The sequence below is a fragment of the Pararge aegeria genome, chromosome 26 (genome assembly GCF_905163445.1).
Source record: "Pararge aegeria chromosome 26, ilParAegt1.1, whole genome shotgun sequence".
NCBI classification, from domain to species: Eukaryota; Metazoa; Arthropoda; class Insecta; order Lepidoptera; family Nymphalidae; genus Pararge; species Pararge aegeria.
Window position 1 is genome coordinate 1728558 of NC_053205.1, and position 20944 is coordinate 1749501.

The 20944-nt window shown below is 37.6% G+C and overlaps 1 protein-coding gene across 1 annotated transcript in view; it reads left to right on the forward strand.

Moving 5' to 3' along the window:
- LOC120635117 (leucine-rich repeat serine/threonine-protein kinase 1) overlaps positions 1 to 20944 on the forward strand; it is a 109317-nt gene that overhangs the window by 86973 nt on the left and 1400 nt on the right. The window contains exons 45-56 of the mRNA XM_039906039.1: positions 1068 to 1170; positions 2005 to 2114; positions 3011 to 3133; positions 6129 to 6315; positions 8084 to 8200; positions 10160 to 10250; positions 10815 to 10943; positions 11475 to 11585; positions 13214 to 13371; positions 13478 to 13611; positions 16466 to 16585; positions 19389 to 19496. Coding sequence (XP_039761973.1) covers positions 1068 to 1170; positions 2005 to 2114; positions 3011 to 3133; positions 6129 to 6315; positions 8084 to 8200; positions 10160 to 10250; positions 10815 to 10943; positions 11475 to 11585; positions 13214 to 13371; positions 13478 to 13611; positions 16466 to 16585; positions 19389 to 19496 — 1491 coding nt within the window. The remainder of the gene's footprint in view (positions 1 to 1067; positions 1171 to 2004; positions 2115 to 3010; positions 3134 to 6128; positions 6316 to 8083; positions 8201 to 10159; positions 10251 to 10814; positions 10944 to 11474; positions 11586 to 13213; positions 13372 to 13477; positions 13612 to 16465; positions 16586 to 19388; positions 19497 to 20944) is intronic.

The following is a 20944-nucleotide window of genomic DNA, read 5'->3' on the forward strand; positions in this document are numbered from 1 at the left end:
TCAAGTGTAGGATCTGCCGGGAGCACAACAAGTTATTCCAAGATACTCGTGCCGACATCCATTCGTGTTCTCTTCGGCAATACAATAAAAAAATTACCAACAATGTATTAGTACAGCTAGTTGATAATTGCCTCGTACATTTCTGTTTTGTTTTAACTTAAGGTATGTTTTTGTTTCTGTTTTCAACTTAGTCAAATTTCGAGAGCGTATTTGGGTGTTTTTAAACAGAAAGATTTAAATGATTATTATACTTTAATCTATATATATATATATATATATATATATATATATATATATATGAGAGAAAGTGTGTGGGTATGTTCCATATGGGCTCCGAAACGGCTGAAACGATTTCAATGAAACTTTCAGGGAATCTCCGGATTGACCTGGCGAGTAATCCTGTAAAGTTTGGTGACGATCGGAGCACTCCTATTTTTGAACTGTCAAACTGTCAAATACAGCTTTTTTTGATGATATTCTATTGTTGGGTGTACATGGGTTATAAATACAAGAACTAGAGTTACCGACATAGCTCAGCGAGTCGCGAAGCTGAAGTGGCAATGGGCGGGGCACATAGCTCGGAGAACCGATGGACGGTGGGGTCTTAAGGTGTTGGAATGGCGACCCCGCACCGGTAAATGCAGCGTAGGTTGGCCCCCAACGAAGTGGACAGACGACATCAGGCGAGTGGCTGGGAGCCGCTGGAGGCAAGCGACCCAGGACCGTGGATTGTGGAACTCCCTACAAAAGACCTATGTCCAGCTGTGGACGTCGATTGGTTAAGATGATGAAAGTAGGCCTAGTTTATAAGCACTTTTGAAACGTCAGGTCAGTCTGTTTGTAGTGACTCTACCACCGGTTCGGAAGGCAGATTCTACTGAGAAGAGCCGGCAAGAAACTCAGCAGATTGCTCTTTATCTACATCATTTTATAGTTTATCAATCTTTAGGGTTACATAATGCTTCACAGCAGTCTGAGAATTCCCTAGGGTGTTGGACTACGGCCTAAATCCTTGGATGGTGTCCGCTGATACAAGGCTAAACCTTATGTTCGTGTTTGCATGACAGTCTGAGAACGTGCTGGTGTGGTCACTTCCGGCGCCTCAAGACGCGGAGGCTGTTGAGTTCAGCACGGATCCAGTCGACGTTCACGTCAAACTCGGCGATTATGGTAATTTATAGTACATTATGAAACTAATAAACTAAATAAATAAATATACTACCACAATACACTCATCGCCATCTAGTCCCAAAGTAAGCGTAGTTTGTGTTAAGGGAACTAAGATGACTGACGAATATTTTTACGAGTAATATACATATAAGTTACTGATATATAATGAAACCAAACTCCCGTATCATTATGATAATTTTAATTAATAGTGGAAACTTTATTGGCTTGTGTAAGATCTATAATTAAGTTTATCCATTGTAAAAATTTATTTATAGCTTTTGTTTTCCAAATAAAAAAAAAAATAAAAAAAAAAAAATACTTAGAATATACAGATAAACAGTTAGACACTGAAAAACATTCATGCTCATCATACAAACATTTCCCAGAAGTGGGAATCGAACGGCCACGGCCTTGGACTCAGAAAGCAAAATGCGCCAATGCCATAAACAAAGAGTTTTATAATAGCCAGTTTACGCGATTCGTAGGGTACGATGCTTAGAATAGCTCTCGGGCATTTTTTTTGGATTAAAAGTACCTTATTCACATTCAAAATTCATTTATTTCAAGTAGGCCTAATAAACTTTTGAAACGTCAAGTCTGTCTGTTTGTATTGACTCTACCACCGGTTCGGAAGGCAGATTCTACCAAGAAGAAGCCGGCAAGAAACTCAGCAGTTGCTCTTTTCCAACATCAACAATTTTACATTTTAACATTCATTTTTCTATCTTGTGAGAGCTGAAAGCGGAGCCGGATGCTTCCAAGCAACCATCGGTTGAATAGTCATACCCCTATAAAACAAATACAATCGGTGTCTATAAAACAATATGTTTCCAGGTATATCCCGCCTAGCTCCCCCCTCAGGCACTAAAGGTTTCGGTGGTACAGAAGGATTCATGGCGCCAGAAATAATGAGGTACAATGGCGAAGAAGAATACACGGAGAAGGTATGTTACAACCAAAATCTTATATATATAAAAGAGAAAGTGTGTGGGTATGTTCCGTATAGGCTCCGAAACGGCTGGACCGATTTCAATGAAACTTTCAGGGAATCTCCGGATTGAACTGGCGAGTTTGTGTCCTGTAAAGTTTGGTGACGATCGGAGCACTCCTATTTTTGAACTGTCAAACTGTCAAATACAGCTTTTATTTACTATGATGATATTCTATTGTTGGGTGTACATAATGATCTTCACCTGCTCGAGAAGAGAATAGAAGAGAAATAAATGATTTAATATATTATGAGACTTAAATTAAAAATTGAATGATGTAAGTTTATTGTTTAAATTAAATAAAGCAAAATCGTGGGTACGCTAGCATAATATATAAATGTAGATTAATAAATAAGTAAATAAATAAATGTACTAAGACAATACACACATCGCAATCTAGCCCCAAATTAAGCGTACCTTGTTTTATGGGTACTAAGATGACTGATGAATATGTTTATGAATAACTAGCTATTGCCCGCGACTTCGTCTGCGTTTGATTTAGTTTTTTGACGTGGCATTCAATTAAGTTGTAGTTTTAAAAAAATTTAAAGTATTCAGTATCGCTTAGCCTTAAATGAGGGGGTTTGCTGCTGTCCGCTGAGGAGTTCTGTCCTCTATCTCCAACCACATTCATCAGTTCTACACAAAGTTTGGGCAAAATTAAACACATATAATATGCATATAAACACCAAGTCACTGAAAAACATTCATGTTCATCACACAAACATTTTCTAGTTGTGGAAATCGAACCCACGGCCTTGGACTGTGAAAGCACGGTCGCTGATCGTCAAGATCGCAATTATTGTAGCTAAAACAAAGGCAACAATTTTTTGAGGTATAATATTTTCCAGGTGGATTGCTTCTCCTACGGAATGCTCTTATACGAAATCTTTACGCTACGTCAGCCATTCGAGGGCCATGAGGCCGTCAAGGAGGCTGTTCTGGAGGGAGCGAGGCCTCCCTTGTCGCCCAGAGTAAGTAGAATTTCATCATCATCCTCATTGTAGAGGTCAGAGCAAGTGAAAAGCAGGGTTTCTTCAGTGACGATGATGCGGCTGCGGTCAGTTGCGGTCAACGACTCAAATTTTCAATTTGTTATGAAAATTAATTAACTTTAAGGCGGAATTAAACTTAGAGTAATATTTTTTAAATTTTTTTAGGTTTTTTTTTTTATTTGTTTAATATTAATTCTTTTATTCATACTATTTTTGGTTTTAACCTAATTTAATTATTTTTAACCGGACCTACTTCAATGTTGTGTATACCTGTAAGTGATAACTGTACTCGGACAATAAACTATAATCTAAAATGATTAATGATAATACAGTGTATCGTTGGTATATCTAATGAAAAAAAAAAAAAAAAAAAAAAAAATTGTGCTCAATTTGCTATACTCCGCGAACAGCAGGAGAATCTGTATGGTGTGGTTTATAATTTCTTCAATGTTTACACTCCACACCGAACAGATCCTCGGCGATGTAACCTCTACGCAGTGGCGTGCACTGGGTTTCTTGTCAGGGTATGCATACAGCAGGAAAATTGCATAAAATGTAAAAAATCCTCCTCTTATACGGGCTATATTTCAATTTTAGGGTATGCAGTGCTTTTGTGTATGAATGAAGTGCACGCCACTGCCTCTACGCACGTTACGCTCCGAAACCGGAGCATCCGGGAGATGTTGACTTTAAAATCGATCAGCATCTCCTGAAGATGCTCCTTTTTTTTGCACGTTCTTTAATTTATAAACCATAGACAAAAATTTTTTTCAATATAAATTATTTCCGTTTTATTAATTAGTTAATAACTTGCGTCGCTACAAGTTATTAACTAAATAATTAACAATCACCATCATCATATATGAACCAATATACGTCCACTTCTAGACATAGATATTTTAGGGAGTTCAAAACACCTATGTCTCGTGTCGCTTGAGTCCAGCGTCACTCTGTTACTCGTTTAATGTCATATGTCAACCTAGTAAGGGGCCTACCGAAGCGCGCTTAACGGTGTGTGGTCACCATTGTAGCGCTGCGGGACCCCTAAAGTCAAAGTCAAAAATATCTTTATTCAAGTAGGCCCATAGGTGGCACTTTTGATGCGTACATAAGAATTACACGGTAGTGAGATGATGGCGATAACCACATTCGTAAACTTAAAACTAAAGCTACGAGGGTTCCAAACGCGTCCTGGTCTAAGAAGAAGCCCACAACAAACTTAGCCGGATGTTTTTTTTTTTGTTATCACCATCTCACAATGTCATTTTAAATTATTAGAAGAGCAACCTGGTTAGAGCAATATTTCACACCCAAGCTTTTTTATCGATTACGTAGTCCTTTATACAATAATAGGACTTTTCTATAAGCTTACGTTTAATACAAACTTTGAACTTTTTAAGAGACATCTCCAAGATGTCAATTGGTAGTTTATTGTAGAATTGTATGCAATTTCCTTTGAACGAATTATGAATTTTATGTAACCTAGTATATTGCACTGTAAGTTTATTCTTACTTCTAATGTTTAAATTATTGCAGTCACATTTTTTCTTAAATTTAGAAATGTTTTTATGAACGTACATTAAATTTTCAAATATTTACTGACTATACACTGTCATTATTTTAAAATCTTTAAATTTATCTCTCAATGACTCTCTCGGACCCATTTTGTAGATCGAACGAACAGCCCTCTTCTGCAGCACGAAAATAGTGCTAATATCAGCAGCATTACCCCAAAGTAAAATTCCATATGACATAATGCTGTGAAAGTAACTAAAATATACCAGTCTAGCAGTTTCTACGTCGGTCATATTTCGTATCTTCCTTACCGTCGACCCTATGTCCATCGCTTCTCCGAACTATGTGCCCCGCCCATTGCCACTTCAGCTTCCCGACTCGATGAGCTACGTCGGTAACTCTGGTTCTTCCACGATTCTCCATATTCCTGTTTTAATAACGTAGAGGTACTCCAAGCATATTTCTCTCAGTCTCACTCTGGGCCTTCATATGAGAGCTATCGTTGGCCATAGTGATTGAGTCATGACTGCAAACACGTTGTGGATTGATGATAATGAATTCGAACATTTTTTTACTCGTGTGAGATGAGAGCGGAGTCGCCTGGTTCCAAGCAGCCTTGTCGTTAAGGAATCCATCGATCGTGTAGTGACCACGATTGGTTAAATGTGTTTTAATACATATATTGTTTAAACTTAGGTAAAGGTCGATCTAATATTACCTTCGGTATCATGTTACAAAAGCATATACCCATCCCCACAAAGGATTTCTGTACTTTTCTCAGACGATATGCAGATATCACTAATTTATGTCCGTTTCTAGTAAGTCCACGGTTTTTAACGACTTTTTGTTTCTAATTATTTATGTTTTGTTTAATAAAGATTTAATGATAATAAATATATTGCGAGGCTACTGTAAGTATACAAGGTATACAAAGTATATATTTCTTTAAATTTGGCACGAAGGGATTTCAAAAATTCAAAATTCATTTATTTGAAGTAGGCCTAATATAAGCACGTCGTTGGAAACGTCAAGAATGTCTGTTTGAAGTGACTCTACCACCGGTTCGGAAGGCAGATTCTACCGAGAAGAAGCCGGCAAGAAACTCAGCAGTTGCTCTTTTCCAATATCATATAATTTATATTTTACATTTTAAAATTCATTTTTCTATCTTGTGAGAGATGAAAGCGGAGACGGATGCTTCCAAGCAACCTTGTCATTAAGAAACTCATCAATTTTAAAATTAACACGTTCTTTAAACTTATGCATTGGTAGGTCCAAAATTACCTTAGGAATCATATTATAAAAGCGTATACTCAATCACACAAATGACTTCTGCACCTTTCGCAGACGATATGCAGATGTCACTAATTTGACCATTTCATTTAGATCATTCGTCAATGAACGCTTACACGAAGCCAAGAAGTCACAAAAAACTCTACTCTTGAAACCTGTGTCCCAGGATCTCCAGTACCCGTGTAGTATGCTGGAGACAATGCGACGGTGCTGGAGCGGTGCGCCGGAATGGAGGCCGTCGGCCGCGGCGCTGGTGGCGGTGTGTGCGGCGCCCGAGTTCTTATCGCTCCGGGACGCCGCCGCCGCGCGCCCTTCGCAGGCTGCCGCAGGGTCGCCCCTAAGACGCCTAGCAGGTATCCATTCCTGGCGTGTTACCAATACCACCTCAGTTATAACCTGACCTTTTTTTATTCTAAGTGGGGAAATCTTAATATTAGGTTGGGGACAAAGATTCTTCGCATTTTTAAAGAAATTCCAAAACATTTTTTAATATAGTTTATTTACATTTAACTTGAGTATGTGGGTACCATTTTGTTCGATAACTTTTTGCCATCTTGTCGGTAGCGACATAATCCCAATGCTATAGAAATTTTGGGGCTTCTGATCAAAAAACCGCGACAAGTAGTTATGGCAGTCCTCTCGTGACCACCTGACACTGCCTGAAGAATTCTGAAGAGACCGAAACAGGTGGAAATCTGACGGTGCAAGGTCAGGACTATACGGCGGATGCATTAAGACCTCCCAGCCAAACTCTCTTAATTTTTGCTGAGTGGCTAAAGATGTGTGAGGTCTAGATTTATCATGATGAATTATTAATGCAGATTAATTCCGGCCGCTTTCTCTCAACTTCTGGCTTTAATTTTTTATGATACCACAACCAGCCAGATACAAATAGATTTTATTACAAGTTCATACATACTGTTACGTATATCAAAAGTTTCCAAAGTGCAGCATAAATACTTTATTTTTATTTTATTTATATTGATCTAACACTGAAAAGGAATGTAAATGTCACGATTCCAAAGGTTCGCTAGCGCCACCTACCTATCGACTTTCAAATGTCATTCGCTGTCGGACGATTCTCGCTAACGTACAACGTGGCGCGGCGCGCACGTCCTTGTTAATTCGGGACTTCAACACTTTCTTATCATCCACTATCATCGACTATCGCTGCCGGCTTTTATACTTGAAACCGCCGATGAGACCTATGGAGCCAGGAGCGGGGTACCCCAAATAGGAGAATCCTGCATCGAGAACTTTAATACGTTACAAATACTCCATACATACTATAATGCGAAAAGACTTTTTCCCCAACCTATTAGATACGTATAGTAATATGAAAACCGGGACGGTCATTTACGATTGTCGATTTTTTTGTTATCTACGTTTAACTTCTTCTTTTTTGGAGCGCTAATCTCAATTAAATTTAGCACAAAGACAGGATGACATCGGATACTTTGTTTGGTTAAGAAATCTGTTATTTCTAAAAGGCTGCAAAACTTGAATTTCTGAATTGGAAACTGTTGAATTTTTATTCACTTATTTGCCACTAGCTGGCGTATAAGTCAAGAAGTGTGGAGTATTAGCATATACTTACGACCAATCCAAATTGTTCGATTGAATAGATTCTTCCAGTTGTGGGAATCGAACCAGCGGCCTTGGACGCCGGCTGACACTTTGGGAGTTTGGGATAGGTTCATTTTAAAAGAACTGAATATCAAGGAACGACTTTCGTCTACGGTGCAGTTACGCGTATTCAAGTTTTTTGGCCACATCTCAAGGAATGAGGGGTCGATTGAACGATTGGTGGTGCAAGGACAGGTTGAAGGAAAAAGGGCAAGAGGGCGGTCACCTACTCGTTGGATAGATACGGTGAAATCGTTGACCCAGACAACTGTGGTAGAATGTTTTCGACATGCTACCAACCGCCAAAAGTGGAGAAGACTCGTGCGTGAAGCCGTGCAATCCAGTGATGTCTAGCGCCATGAAATTCATCTCAGCAGCCACGACCACTCTGCCAAGAGTGCACGACTAAGAAGAAGATAGGTTCATTTCTCATAATCTAGAGCGACCAAATCTCGCATATGCGTTACACTGCGTTTGATTATTGCATTTCTGCAGACGAGGGTGCGGACGGGTGGGAGATCTGGTACGGCGGTGCGGAGCCCGAGCGAGCTCACACGCTGGTCACCACCCCCACCACTTTCACCCACCACCACACGCTCAGAGTGCCGCCGGGTGAGTACAAATCCATACAGACATAACCGTCACAAACGACATAACTGAAAATTGAATGGAAGTTGTATTAAATGCCGAGAGCAAAAATCTATGGCATTAAATAGTATTTGCGGAATTCCATGATATATTATGAAAATTAAGCTTAATTTGCTATACTCCGCGAAAAGCAGGAGAATCTGTATGGTCTCATATAAAATTTCTTCAATCCTTGTACTCCACACCAAACAGATTGTTAGATAGATTTTAATTAATCTGTGGCCGAAGTAATAAGTTAAGGCTATACTATGGATTTCCATCTTCCTTTATTACATCCGCTTCCTAATGTCATATTCCCGCACCACGCCGCCAATTAGTCGCACCATTATATTCGTGGCAAACTCACGCCAATTTTCCGCTTATCCGCTCAAGAACTTTTATACTGGACGATTAATCGTATTTAAACCTACATCAGTGCTTTAGTGTTTGTGATAACTTGTGGAACCTTGTGGTGTGACGAGAAATCAAAGGAAAACTGCATTACGAAGAACTGTTAGTCCACGTGCAAATACCTCACTGTCCAACCCTAGTTATCCCTTGTTTTATTCCGTTAAATCCATTGTTTAGCATTCAAAAAGGGGAAAAGGATCCAGGCAACCCCTAAAATATACAGTCAATTAAATTTATATAAATCCATTATTATGTTGATGATTACCCGAAAGTAAAATGGCGTCAACATATCTTCAGCAATTTACCCTCTACGCACGTTTCGCTTCGAAACCGGAGCATCCTCAGGAGAAGTTGAATTTACAATAAATATATTTTTTTAAATCGTTATGTAAAGTATATTTGATATTTAAAATATATTTGATATTTGTCACAGATTTATTTTATATACAAATATATATATAAATATTTTATTTATGTTTTTATTTTGTTTATGTATTCGTATGTAGTTATTTGAATGTAGGTTTATAATAATTTTACACCACCTATTTGTTCTCGCTCTTTTTGTCTCCTAATCCTAAGGTTGCCTGGCAGAGATCGCTTTTAAGCGATAAGGCCGCCTTTTGTATTCTACTCCAGTTTTTTGTGTTTCTCTCCGTTCGTCCTATATTTTCCTAACTTTGTAGTGGTGTACAAATAAAGAGTTTAAATAATTAAAAATAAATAAACAGATCAAATTTAAAATGCAAACTAAAATTAATATTTACAATAAATGTAAGCCGTCTTACTGTTCACTTATGGGCATGGTACCCAAAATGCTGGCGCTATTGTCCCTTTGAATTGCTAGACTTAGCCGTTGGGCTAAATAATTGTTAAGGACGTGATTTTCATTGCATATCATGGGAATATAACAAAATCCATAAAAATATAACAAAATTTAAAAAGAAAATGGACTGCAACAATATTATTATTAGGAGCAAAAATAAACTCGTTGTGCAGTTTACTAGGATACACAAAATTGCTAATTCATTCAAGGGCAATTGTATATTATTTTGTAACAAACTACCAAATGAAATCTTTGAGATGTCTCTCAATAAGTTCAAAGTTTATATAAAACGTAAGCTTACAGAAAAATCCTATTATAATATTAAGGATTACTTGAACGATAAAAAAGCTTGGGTAGGAATTGCTCTAGCTTCATAGCTTAATATAAATAAACTGTGAGATGGTGCTAAAAAACAATACCCGGCTAAGTTTGTTGTGGGCTCTTCTTAGACCAGGGTACGTTTGGAAACCTCGTAGCGATAGCTTTAAGTTGGCGTACGAAGTTATCACCATCCCGTTACAATTATGTAAACATATATGTATGAACGCTTCATAAGTGCCTGTGATAGGCCGACATGAATAAAGAAATTTTGAATTTGAATTTGAGATTCCGCAAAGTAACGCATGTTTCTATACAATATTTTACAGCGTATTTTATTTGACACATCGGCCATATTGGATTGGTAGTGACGTCTTGTCACGTGTTCGCAGACAACTCAGAGCCGGTGATCGTGACAGCGATGTGCCGAGTCGGCACCAACATGTGGCTCGCGGATTCCGTCGGCCGTCTCTTTGTCTACACGTGAGTACATATTTTTTTTTTACATATATAACAATTTTATGGCGTGGGACCTATATCGCCTTAATTTAATGCCTAATTATTTCAGCGACATCGATAGCAAAAAAAAGTGTGTGCGTGCACCCTTTACGCGCTATTGAAGTAGAACCTATAATTTTTTATTATTTATGAAAGAGTAAAATGCTCCTGGGACTATTTCATTTGATATTCACTATTTAATTTTATATTCTATTTAAAATTAATTAATATCACTGTCACATTTTATAAATATTTCCATTTGTTAAATAGAATAATTGAGAGTAGAAAATTGAAGGTTAGATCAGCACATGTCAATATAACCTTGTCATTGAATATTATAGAATGTCGCAATTGTCAGAAAATTTATTAATAATTTATTTTTTACAAAAGCAATAAATAAATTTAAAATTAATGTTAGGTGATGGTGACAACTATATTCGCTAACTTAAAACTAAAGCTAGGAGGGTTCCAAACGCGCCCTGGTCTAAGAAGAGCCCACAACAATTTTAGCCAGGTATTTTTTTTGTTATCACCAACTCACATGCGCAGGATTGCCACGTGCGCGCTGTCGTGGAGCGTGCGTTTGCACGAGGCGGTCGGCGGTACGCCCAGTGCGGTCGCGGCCTTACACCACCTGGCGCCGCTACCGCGCCTTGCCATCGCCTTAGCTTGCGGAAGGTATGACTGTCTTTTAGACTTCGTTTCCTCCCGAAAACCGACAAGAGAGTTTCTTTATTTGGTCCTATATACATAAAGAAAACGACGGGGTGGTATAAGTTTGACATGTACGTTTGTGTGCGTGGGGATGCATGCGTGCGTGCGTGCGTAAGTGCGTTCGTGCGCGCGTACGTGCGTGCGTATGTGGCGTCGAGGCTCCCGAACGGATGAATCGGTTTCGAATTATTTTTTTTTGTTTTAAATGTGAATTAGTCGGGAGTGTTCAATGAAAATTAGTCAAGGATGGCCGTCGCTACAAAATGGCGGATTGCATACTTGTTCACAACTACCTCAACAAGGATATCAAATAGCCCTACCAAGAGTATAATACACTATTACAAATTTCAAGTACTAGATGGCAGCAACCATAAAATAGCTAATTACATTTTATTTTGATCCAAGTGGAAGGTTCCGGGATCTACCCTAGACCTCCCATTTGAAGGCATGCTGCGCTGAGCCTCCCACCAGACCAAAAATGAAAATCGTTTGCAGGTTATTTATAGTGACGTCGGAGAAGCCTGCTGCTGAAGGTACATTTGTTCTCACCGAGCTCGGTACGGCCACGGAGCTGTGCTGCCTAGCCGCCGTCGATACAAACAACGGGTGAGTGTGTTTAATTGTTCACGATCTCTCTTATTTATGTATTCATCCAATCCATCCATCCACCCAAACCTATCGATCCATCGACCCAAACCCTTCCATCCATCCATCCATCCATCCATCCATCCATCCATTCATCAAAATTCAAATTCATTTATTTCAAGTAGGCCTAATATAAGCACTTTTGAAACGTCAAGTCTGTCTGTTTGTAGTGACTCTAACACCGGCTCGGAAGGCAGATTCTATCGATAAGAAGCCGGCAAGAAACTCAGCAGTTCCTCTTTTCCAATATCAAAAAAAATTCATTTTACATTTTAAAATTCATTTTTCTATCTTGTGAGAGATGAAAGCGGATCCGGATGCTTCCAAGCAACCTTGTCATTGAGAAATTCATCAATTGTATAATAACCTCGCTGTAATAAATAGGTTTTAACACGTTCTTTAAATTTATGCATTGGTAGGCCCAAAATTACCTTAGGAATCATATTATAAAAGCATATATTCTATCCCACAAATGACTGCGCAAAAAGCAGGAGAATCTGTATGGTGTAATTTGTAATTACTTCAATCCTTATACTCTACACCAAACAGATCTTCGGCAATGTACCCTCGAAACCGGAGCATCCTCAGGAGATGTTGTGGCAGAGATCGCTACTTAGCGATAAGGCCGCCTTTTGTATCCTGCTTCATTCTTCATGTGTTTGTTCTTTTTTTGTCTCGTTTTTTTGAGTGGTGTACAAATAAAATAAATAAATGTTGACTTTACAATGAATAATTGTTAAGTATAGCAAATTAACCTTAGCTTTCATTATATACAATGCAGTGGTAACTTTAGCGTTTCGAATTCACAGATACCCGGCTAAGTTTGTTTTACCCGGCTAAGTTTGTTGTGGGCTCTTCTTAGACCAGGGCGCGTTTGGAACCCTCGTAGCTTTAGATTTAAGTTGGCGAAATTATGTAAACAAATATGTATGAACGCTTCATAAGTGCCTGTGATAGGCCTACATGAATAAAGAAATTTTGAATTTGATAAGTCTCAGGGACAGTATATAATGTACCTCTAAATCCTCTGAAGTATTATGTGTTCCGTTTCACGTCTGAAGTCCATTTATGAGAGTACATCGTCTTCTTTACCCTTGTTTTTCGCTAGCTTGCGCTACTTCCGTCACGTGACATGGCCATCAGCGCCACCCACGCCCTAATCTGGAACTAACTTAACAGCACAGAGCAAGCCGCCATACTTTTGTCATTGTTGCGTCGTTTTTTCATACCGCGCGAGCATCGCTAGATTTTATAATTCGAAAGCTTAGTATACCTAACCCTTTACATTGAAGTTTAGTAAATTGGTGTTAACTTTCGAAATAAAAGTGGAAAGTTTCATTATTTATTTTATAAATATTTTTTTTTCTCACCTTCCGTTACGTGAGGTTGTTCATGTTCGTTATTTGAAAATGGACAATAGTGAAATAACCGCCTCAGGGGGTAACCTCGCGGGCGTTTTTTGTGATCGTGACTCCACTCTGTTACAAAGAAGTGATAAATCACACGTGTTGTAAAGAACGTCGAAGTATTATTTTACACGTTGTATAAAGGATATTTTAACTTGGCCTTAATCCTGACATTGTCCACAGTATCGAGGTGTGGGCGGGTGGAGACAGACTTTACACGTACACGGTCGCGGAGGAGGGCGTCAGTGCGGCGGAGTCACTCCCAACGCCCGCACCTGGCAAACTTGCTTTATTGGCAGCTGCCACCAACGTGCCAGTTGTGCTGGGAAGCTGCTCTCCTGGTGAGTGAACCCAAAGGCGGAAAAAAAAAATGTGTGAGCCGCCCGTCCGCGATATTATTTCCTTAACAAGACCTGCCTCTATCACATGTCTAAAACTTATTCGCAGGAGTGTTCGTGTACGCGTGGTGCGCACAGACCCGGCGAGCGACTGCCCGGTTGGACTGCAGCAAACTTGCTCCGTGCTCAGAGAGTTTGCAGTCCATCGCGTTGGACGAGAAACTCAACGAGGAACGATGCCGGGTGTGTATGATAGCTTCAACCAGTTATACCGATCATGTAAAAATATTAAATTAATTATTTGGTGTATAAGAAGCATCCTATATAGAATGTCAGTGGTGCGGAGCGGCGGCAGCATCAATTTCAATTTTCAATTTTTATTTTCAATTTTAATTTTCAATTTTAATTTTCAATTTTAATTTTAAATTTTAATTTTCAATTTATTCAGCACAATACATCCTGTTACATTTACAATACAATATTAAAAAATGAATCTAATTATATAATGGAACGTATGTACGCCCGGATTGGGCGCAGCCATTTTTTTTTATTTTTTTTTATTAAATAATTTTATGTTTTTTAAAAACATATGTAAGACACCGTGCAGTAGGGAAACCCGATTTTATTGGGGGATCCTCAAAATAAAAAAAATCATTTAGAGAACAAGATTTACATCTTGGAGATGTCTCTTAAAAAGTTCAAAGTTTGTATTAAACGTAAGCTTATAGAAAAGTCCTATTATAGTATAAAGGACTACGTAAACGATAAAAAAAGCTTGGGTGTAAATAATTGCTCTAACCAGGTTGCTCTTCTAATAATTTAAAATGACATTGTGAGATGGTGATAACAAAAAACAAAAAACACCCGGCTTAGTTTGTTGTGGGCTTCTTCTTAGACCAGGACGCGTTTGGAACCCTCGTAGCTTTAGTTTTCAGCTTACGAATGTGGTTATCGCCATCATCTCACTACCGTGTAATTCTTATGTACGCATCAAAAGTGCCACCTATGGGCCTACTTGAATAAAGATATTTTTGACTTTGACTTTGACTAGTTTTCTAATATTTATTATTTTATATGATTCATATGTTTCATTTATATTCTAAGTGAGTATTGTTATTGTTTTCAATAAATAAAACCGCAAAATCTATCATCTATCGATCCAGGCGGAACGCAGAATGACGTCACGTCTATACAACTTCAATTTTGTGCAGCTTGAACGACTAAAATCTCTGCGTATATCTAGTTTTTTTTAATAGTGTAAATGTTATTTGACAGACCAAACAGTTCGCAGCTTCAGGCGTAGATATTAATAATAACAAATGCACAAGTTTAAAGAATTTGTTAAAACACACTTATTACAGCGAGGTTACTATACAATTGATGAATTTTTTAATGTCAAGGTTGCTTGGAAGCTTCCGGCTCCGCTTTCAGCTCTCACAAGATAGAAAAATGAATGTTAAAATGCAAAATGTAAATTGTTGATGTTGGAAAAGAGCAACTGCTGAGTTTCTTGCCGGCTTCTTCTCGGTAGAATCTGCCTTCCGAACCGGTGGTAGAATCACTACAGACAGACTTGACGTTTCAAAAGTGCTTATATTAGGCCTACTTGAAATAAATGAATTTTGAATTTTGAAATGCTTTAATTCAGGCCAAACACCCATATGACAAAAATGACAAATAATAAATGATAAAATACTGTAAAGATATGCAAATATGTACTACCTTAAATCTAACTGCCGACTGGCGCAGTTGGCAGCGACCCTACTTTCTAACTCCTAGGCCGTGCGTTCGATTCCCACAACTGGAAAATGTTTGTGTGAGAGCATGATTGTTTTTCAGTGTCTGGGTGTTTATCTGTATATTATAAGTATTTATGTATATTATATTCATAAAAATATTCAACAGTTATCGTAGTACCCTTCACACAAGCTACGCTTACTTTGGGGCTAGATGGCGATGTGTGTAGGGTGGGCCATTTTCTTGGAACGTCAAAAAACAATCCTAAACCAATGTTTTTAGTGTTTATTGTTATAAGGTACACAAAACAGGTAATAACTAAAATTAAATCTAAATATAAGTGTAGACGACGCAAATTCGAAATAATAAAATTAAGGGGCGGAGATGGCACGCCGATGCACCGTGTTGATACCCATACCTAATCTTTGATTTACCTCACCATTTAAGGTGCGTTTGTCGCACCTTAAATGCTCGCATTTAAGGTGCGACAAACGCACCACTTCAGTAGCCTCACAGACGCGGTCACGGTGGCAGCCCATGCGCTCATTTCGCCCAGTTTTTCCTAACTCTTTGCTTTTCATTTGTAGGATACAAATTACAATAAGTAATAACAATTTATGTTCTAAGCTACAACCCAAAGTATGTGTACACAACTTGGAATTAAATTAAACAAAAAGTTAAGATAAAATTGAAGTTAAAATAAAAAAGAAACACTTAAAAAATAATATACTCGAAATCGTGCTTAATAATTTGATTTAAAAAAATATTTATCCTCTTGTTAAAAATTACAATATTACGATTACTTGATACCAACTCACTATAAAGTCGGCACATGCGAACGATGGGATTGTAAAAGGAATTATTCAAGATTCATTTATTTCAAGTAGGCCTAATATAAGCACTTTTGAAACGTCAAGTCTGTCTGTTTGTAGTGATTCTACCACCGGTTCGGAAGGCAGATTCTACCGAGAAGAAGCCGGCAAGAAACTCATGAGTTGCTCTTTTCTAACATCAACAATTTACATTTTGCATTTTAACATTCATTTTTCTATCTTGTGAGAGCTGAAAGCGGAGCCGGATGCTTCCAAGCAACCTTGTCATTAAAAAATTCATCAATTGTATAGTAACCTCGCTGTAATAAATGTGTTTTAAAAAATTCTTTAAACTTGTGTTGTTCTCGTAGACACTTAAGACTTTAAAATATTTTAATCTAGGATTAAAGCGAGTATTTATAGTAATGAGCGAGAGTAAGACGGAAGAATCAGTGACAATGTAGTTGTAGGAAGACATATCTTCCCAGCAGTGGGACCCCAATATAGATGATGCTGTATAACGTAGTGATAAGGTCTGCTGTTGCCAGGTGACGGCGCTATGCACGCTGGGCGAGGAAGTCTACGTCGGTACAGCTTGGGGCTGTATAGTGGTCGCGCACGCAGCCTCTCTACGACCTCTCACCGTGTTCCGTCCATATGAAGAGGAGGTAAATCACTCAAAATTACTACGTCTAAGTCGTGTTCGGAAGCCATTCTATAAAATACATATTCGAAATCTTTATATATATATTTCTTGTGTGCGTGTGTATGTCACTGAACTCCTCCTAAACGGCTGGACCGATTTGAATGAATTTTGCACGCCTCATAAGCGAAGCGTTGAGGTTGTGCTCTACTCTCGACATTTCAAAAAAAGCAGTTTTCTCTAAACTGAAATTGATTTTTTGTTATTTATATTGCACTTACAGGTTAATTTGAGTACACTAATATCAAGTCAAATAATTTGTCAGGCACATAAAATACATTTCAATAACAATTTTTTTGTTTAACATAGTAAATAATAACATTAAACATAATCTTTTCTGGACGTCCGTGTATGGACGGGTGTATGTGGCATCAAAATTGGTCGAAAAAATGATCGTATCGGAATAATTTTTTTTTAATTATCTAAAGTAACACACGACATAATTTCTTAGTTAATATGAGCGTTCAATTCACTGTCGTTAAATTTCCATGTAATTATTCTAGCTAATATTAATTGTAACTTTCAATGTGCAATCATTATGACATTCCCGTGTCTTGTTTACAAAAAATGAATAATAATTAATATGAAAAAAAAAATTGTAATGAGCATTGAAAGTTTCAGTTAAAAAAATTTCAATTTTATTGTGGAAAAAATGAGATTATGAGCCGTGCACTTTTGGATTTTCCAAACTTTTTTGGTATGCATTTGTGTGGCACCGGAATGGTTTACATTCACAAAACAGTCCGACAGATGGCGCTGGGGTCCGCTAGTCTATATATATAAAACAACGTCGTTAGTGTAGTCGTTTATAACTTGAGAACGGATGGACCGATTTGCATTGTTTTTGATGTGTTTGATTTCTGTTATTCCGGAATAGGAGAATAAGTATAGAATAATAATATTTATCGATAAAACAATGTTTTAAAAATCAAAAGACTAATCTAGCCAACAGTTTGTGTATAAACGTAGAACGGTGGATATGGCCTAAAGAGAGCTATATTAATCCGGAGTAAGATGAGCAGTACGTATTACTTTGTACTTTACAAAGACATAGTGATGTACAATATATTAAGGCGTAATGAAATTCGCGCGGTCAGCTAGTAACTCTAAAATACATATTCAAATATCACTCGAAACAATTTGTAACTTTTTGTATATTGAATATTAATATTTCGTCTTTTTTTTTTTTTTTGGTGGGAATAAAGCTTGTATAGAAGCAGGCGTTACTTTGCGGATATCCATGATATATTATCAAAATTAAGCTTCATTTGCTATACTCTGCGAAAAGCAGGAATTATAATTTCTTCAATCCTGTATACTCCACACCACACAGATCCTCGGCAATACACCCTCTACGCACGTTTCGCTCCGAAACCGGAGCATCATCAGGAGATGTTGACTTTACAATGATCAGGAGATGTTGACTTTACAATGATCAGGAGATTTTGACTTTACAATGAATAATTGTTAAGTCAATTATTCGTTGTAAAGTCAACATCTCCTGATGATGCTCTGAAAGAAAGTGGTCTGTATTGTTAAGCGAAAAAGAAAGATGCATAAAGATTAGGAAAAACACGTGAAGGACAATTAATCTGGAAAAGGAGTTAACTCACGGTACCCCTTCTAGAATCCAGCGTGTGACTTATTTCACTTACACACGATAAAGTTCACCACCACATTAATTTTATAAAATTTTTGTAACTTATACGCAGTAGCGTGCATTGCATATATGCAAATAAGCAGTGCATACCCTACCCTCAGAGTCTTACAAAGCCTTCAGATAGGAACATTCAAGTTTTGTAGTAAAAAATACACCAAGAAAAAATATATGAAAGCGCCATCTAGTTGTGAGCGGCCACACTTCTAGGTCAGGGTATGTACTTTTAACCGTAACCGACACACTAATCTAAAATCTCAATTTTAATTTTACTTTATGTTTGTGCTAAACTTGTGCATACCCTTGGTCCAAGGGCTATGCACGCCACTGCTTATACGGCCATGTTTTTCGTTCTCACGAATCGGAGGAGGTCGGAGGTGGAGTTTTTGTTCATAAATTTGCGAACCCCAAAGGGAAATTTGCAAAGGAAATAAAGATAGAGTTTTAATGAGAAGGAAAGAGAAAGCGTCCAATTAGTCATTTTCAATAGAAGCATTTTGTTTTGGCACATATTTCGACTGCCATATTAAAATTGTGTTTGACGGCCGATTGGCGCAGTTTGCAGCGACCCTGCTTTCTGAGTCCAAGGCCGTGGCTTCGATTCCCACAACTGGAAAATGTTTGTGTGATGAGCGTGAATATTTTTCAGTGTCTGGGTGTTTGTATGTATATTCTAAGTATTTATGTATATTATTCATAAAAATATTCATCAGTCGTCTCCGCTCCGCTTTCAGCTCTCACAAGATAGAAAAATGAATGTTAAAATGCAAAATGTAAATTGTTGAAAAGAGCAACTGCTGAGTTTCTTGCCGGCTTCTTCTCGGTAGAATCTGCCTTCCGAACCGGTGGTAGAGTCACTACAAACCCACAGACTTGACGTTTCAAAAGTGCTTATATTAGGCCTACTTGAAATAAATGAATTTTGAATTTTGAACATAAGCTACGCTTACTTTGGGGCTAGATGACGATGTGTGTATTGTCATAGTATATTTATTTATTTATTTATTATTACCAATTTAGTTTAGTTTTTAATTATTCTGTTATGTATTATGTAGATGGGTCATAGTTAACAAATAAAAATGGAATTATTATAAGTTATTATTGCCCACAGGTGCGTGCAATAATCCCGCTCTTACCTCACGGCAGTGTGCGCGGCGCATTGCTCGCAACGTTCGGCGCCGGATACCGGCCGCTGGTGCAACGGTACGCGCCCGCTCAGGTAACTATCATGTCACTAGCGGTCTTCTATTGATGGCCGACTGGCGCAGTGGGCAGCGACCCTGCATTCCGAGTCCAAGGCCGTTGGTACGATTCCCACAAGTGGAAAATGTTTGTGTGACGAACATGAACGTTTTTCAGTGTCTGGGTGTTTATCTGTATATTATAAGTATTTATGTATATTTTTCAATAAAACATTCATCAGTCATCTTAGTACCTATAACACAAGCTATGCTTACTTTTGGGGCTAGATGGCGATGTCTGTATTGCATTAGTACAATTATTTATTTATTTTATGCTTTTTTTAAAAGGAAAAAAAAATATCTTTTTGTATTTAATTTCTTAATGTTACTGTAGATCGGTAAGGGCTAAAGCGGCTGACGATGTTTGACTATAAAAAGTACATTGTGTATAACTTGTATTTACACATATATTTTGTTTTTTTAACTTGTTGTTTGCAAAGTGCAAAGTATGTTTTAAAAATAGAAGAAAAACAAATGTGTTGAAGAAAACAAAGAATATTTTATAAATTAAAAATTGATAAAACTCCCGACAATTAATATAGCGTACATAATTGTACTAGTCAATGCCTTTCTTTTGGTACCCATATCGATGGAGTTGTTACAAAAAATTTTGTCGCGGCGGCCATCTTTGATTTGAAATTTATCATTGTGTATAGTACTTTAGTAGTCAAGCCCTTTAATTTGATACTCTTGAGGGAGTGGTGAAAGAAAATATTTAATCCGCTATTTTATGCCGGCGGCCATCTTGGACCGAATTTCTTTATCAAACACAACTAAGAATCCGACTAATTCGCCTTTCAAATGACAAAAACTAAATCAAAATCGGCTCATCCGTTCGGGAACTACACAACCACTGACACGCACACACACATTCTCACACACGCACCCACACACACACACACACACAAACGCGCACGCGTGAAATTTTTAACACGCCGTCGTTTTTGCCGTTCTTTTTTTGTCAGGAGTTAAAAATATAATGAAAACAAATAAATTTAAAACAAGTTTTTTTTCGTTTTTCTTTTCTTAGTATTTTACATTTTTTTTCTGTTTTTAATTTTTTTTTTTTAGCAATTTACAGCCTTATGTGCCCAGCGGATTTGCATTCTATGTTCGCATCGAGAAGGCACAATTGTATACGCATGCCAAGTAGTGCTATAGTTTAAATTAGAGTAAGCAATTAAATGTCAGTTTTGCGAACTAAATAAAAATAAATCCTGTGCAATTTATTTACACACGGCAGAAATTTAACTTCTGAAAAGCAGCCTACGAAAGATTGAGGTGGATGTACAGTATCAGAACTATTAGGATAAATTTAGGTTTATCATTTAGTTTCCATGGTAACTAGAATAGTTAAAAAAATGTATAATGTTTTCCTTCTCACTCTGTCCTATACATTTATGTGTTTGTTTCTTTATCTAGGTAT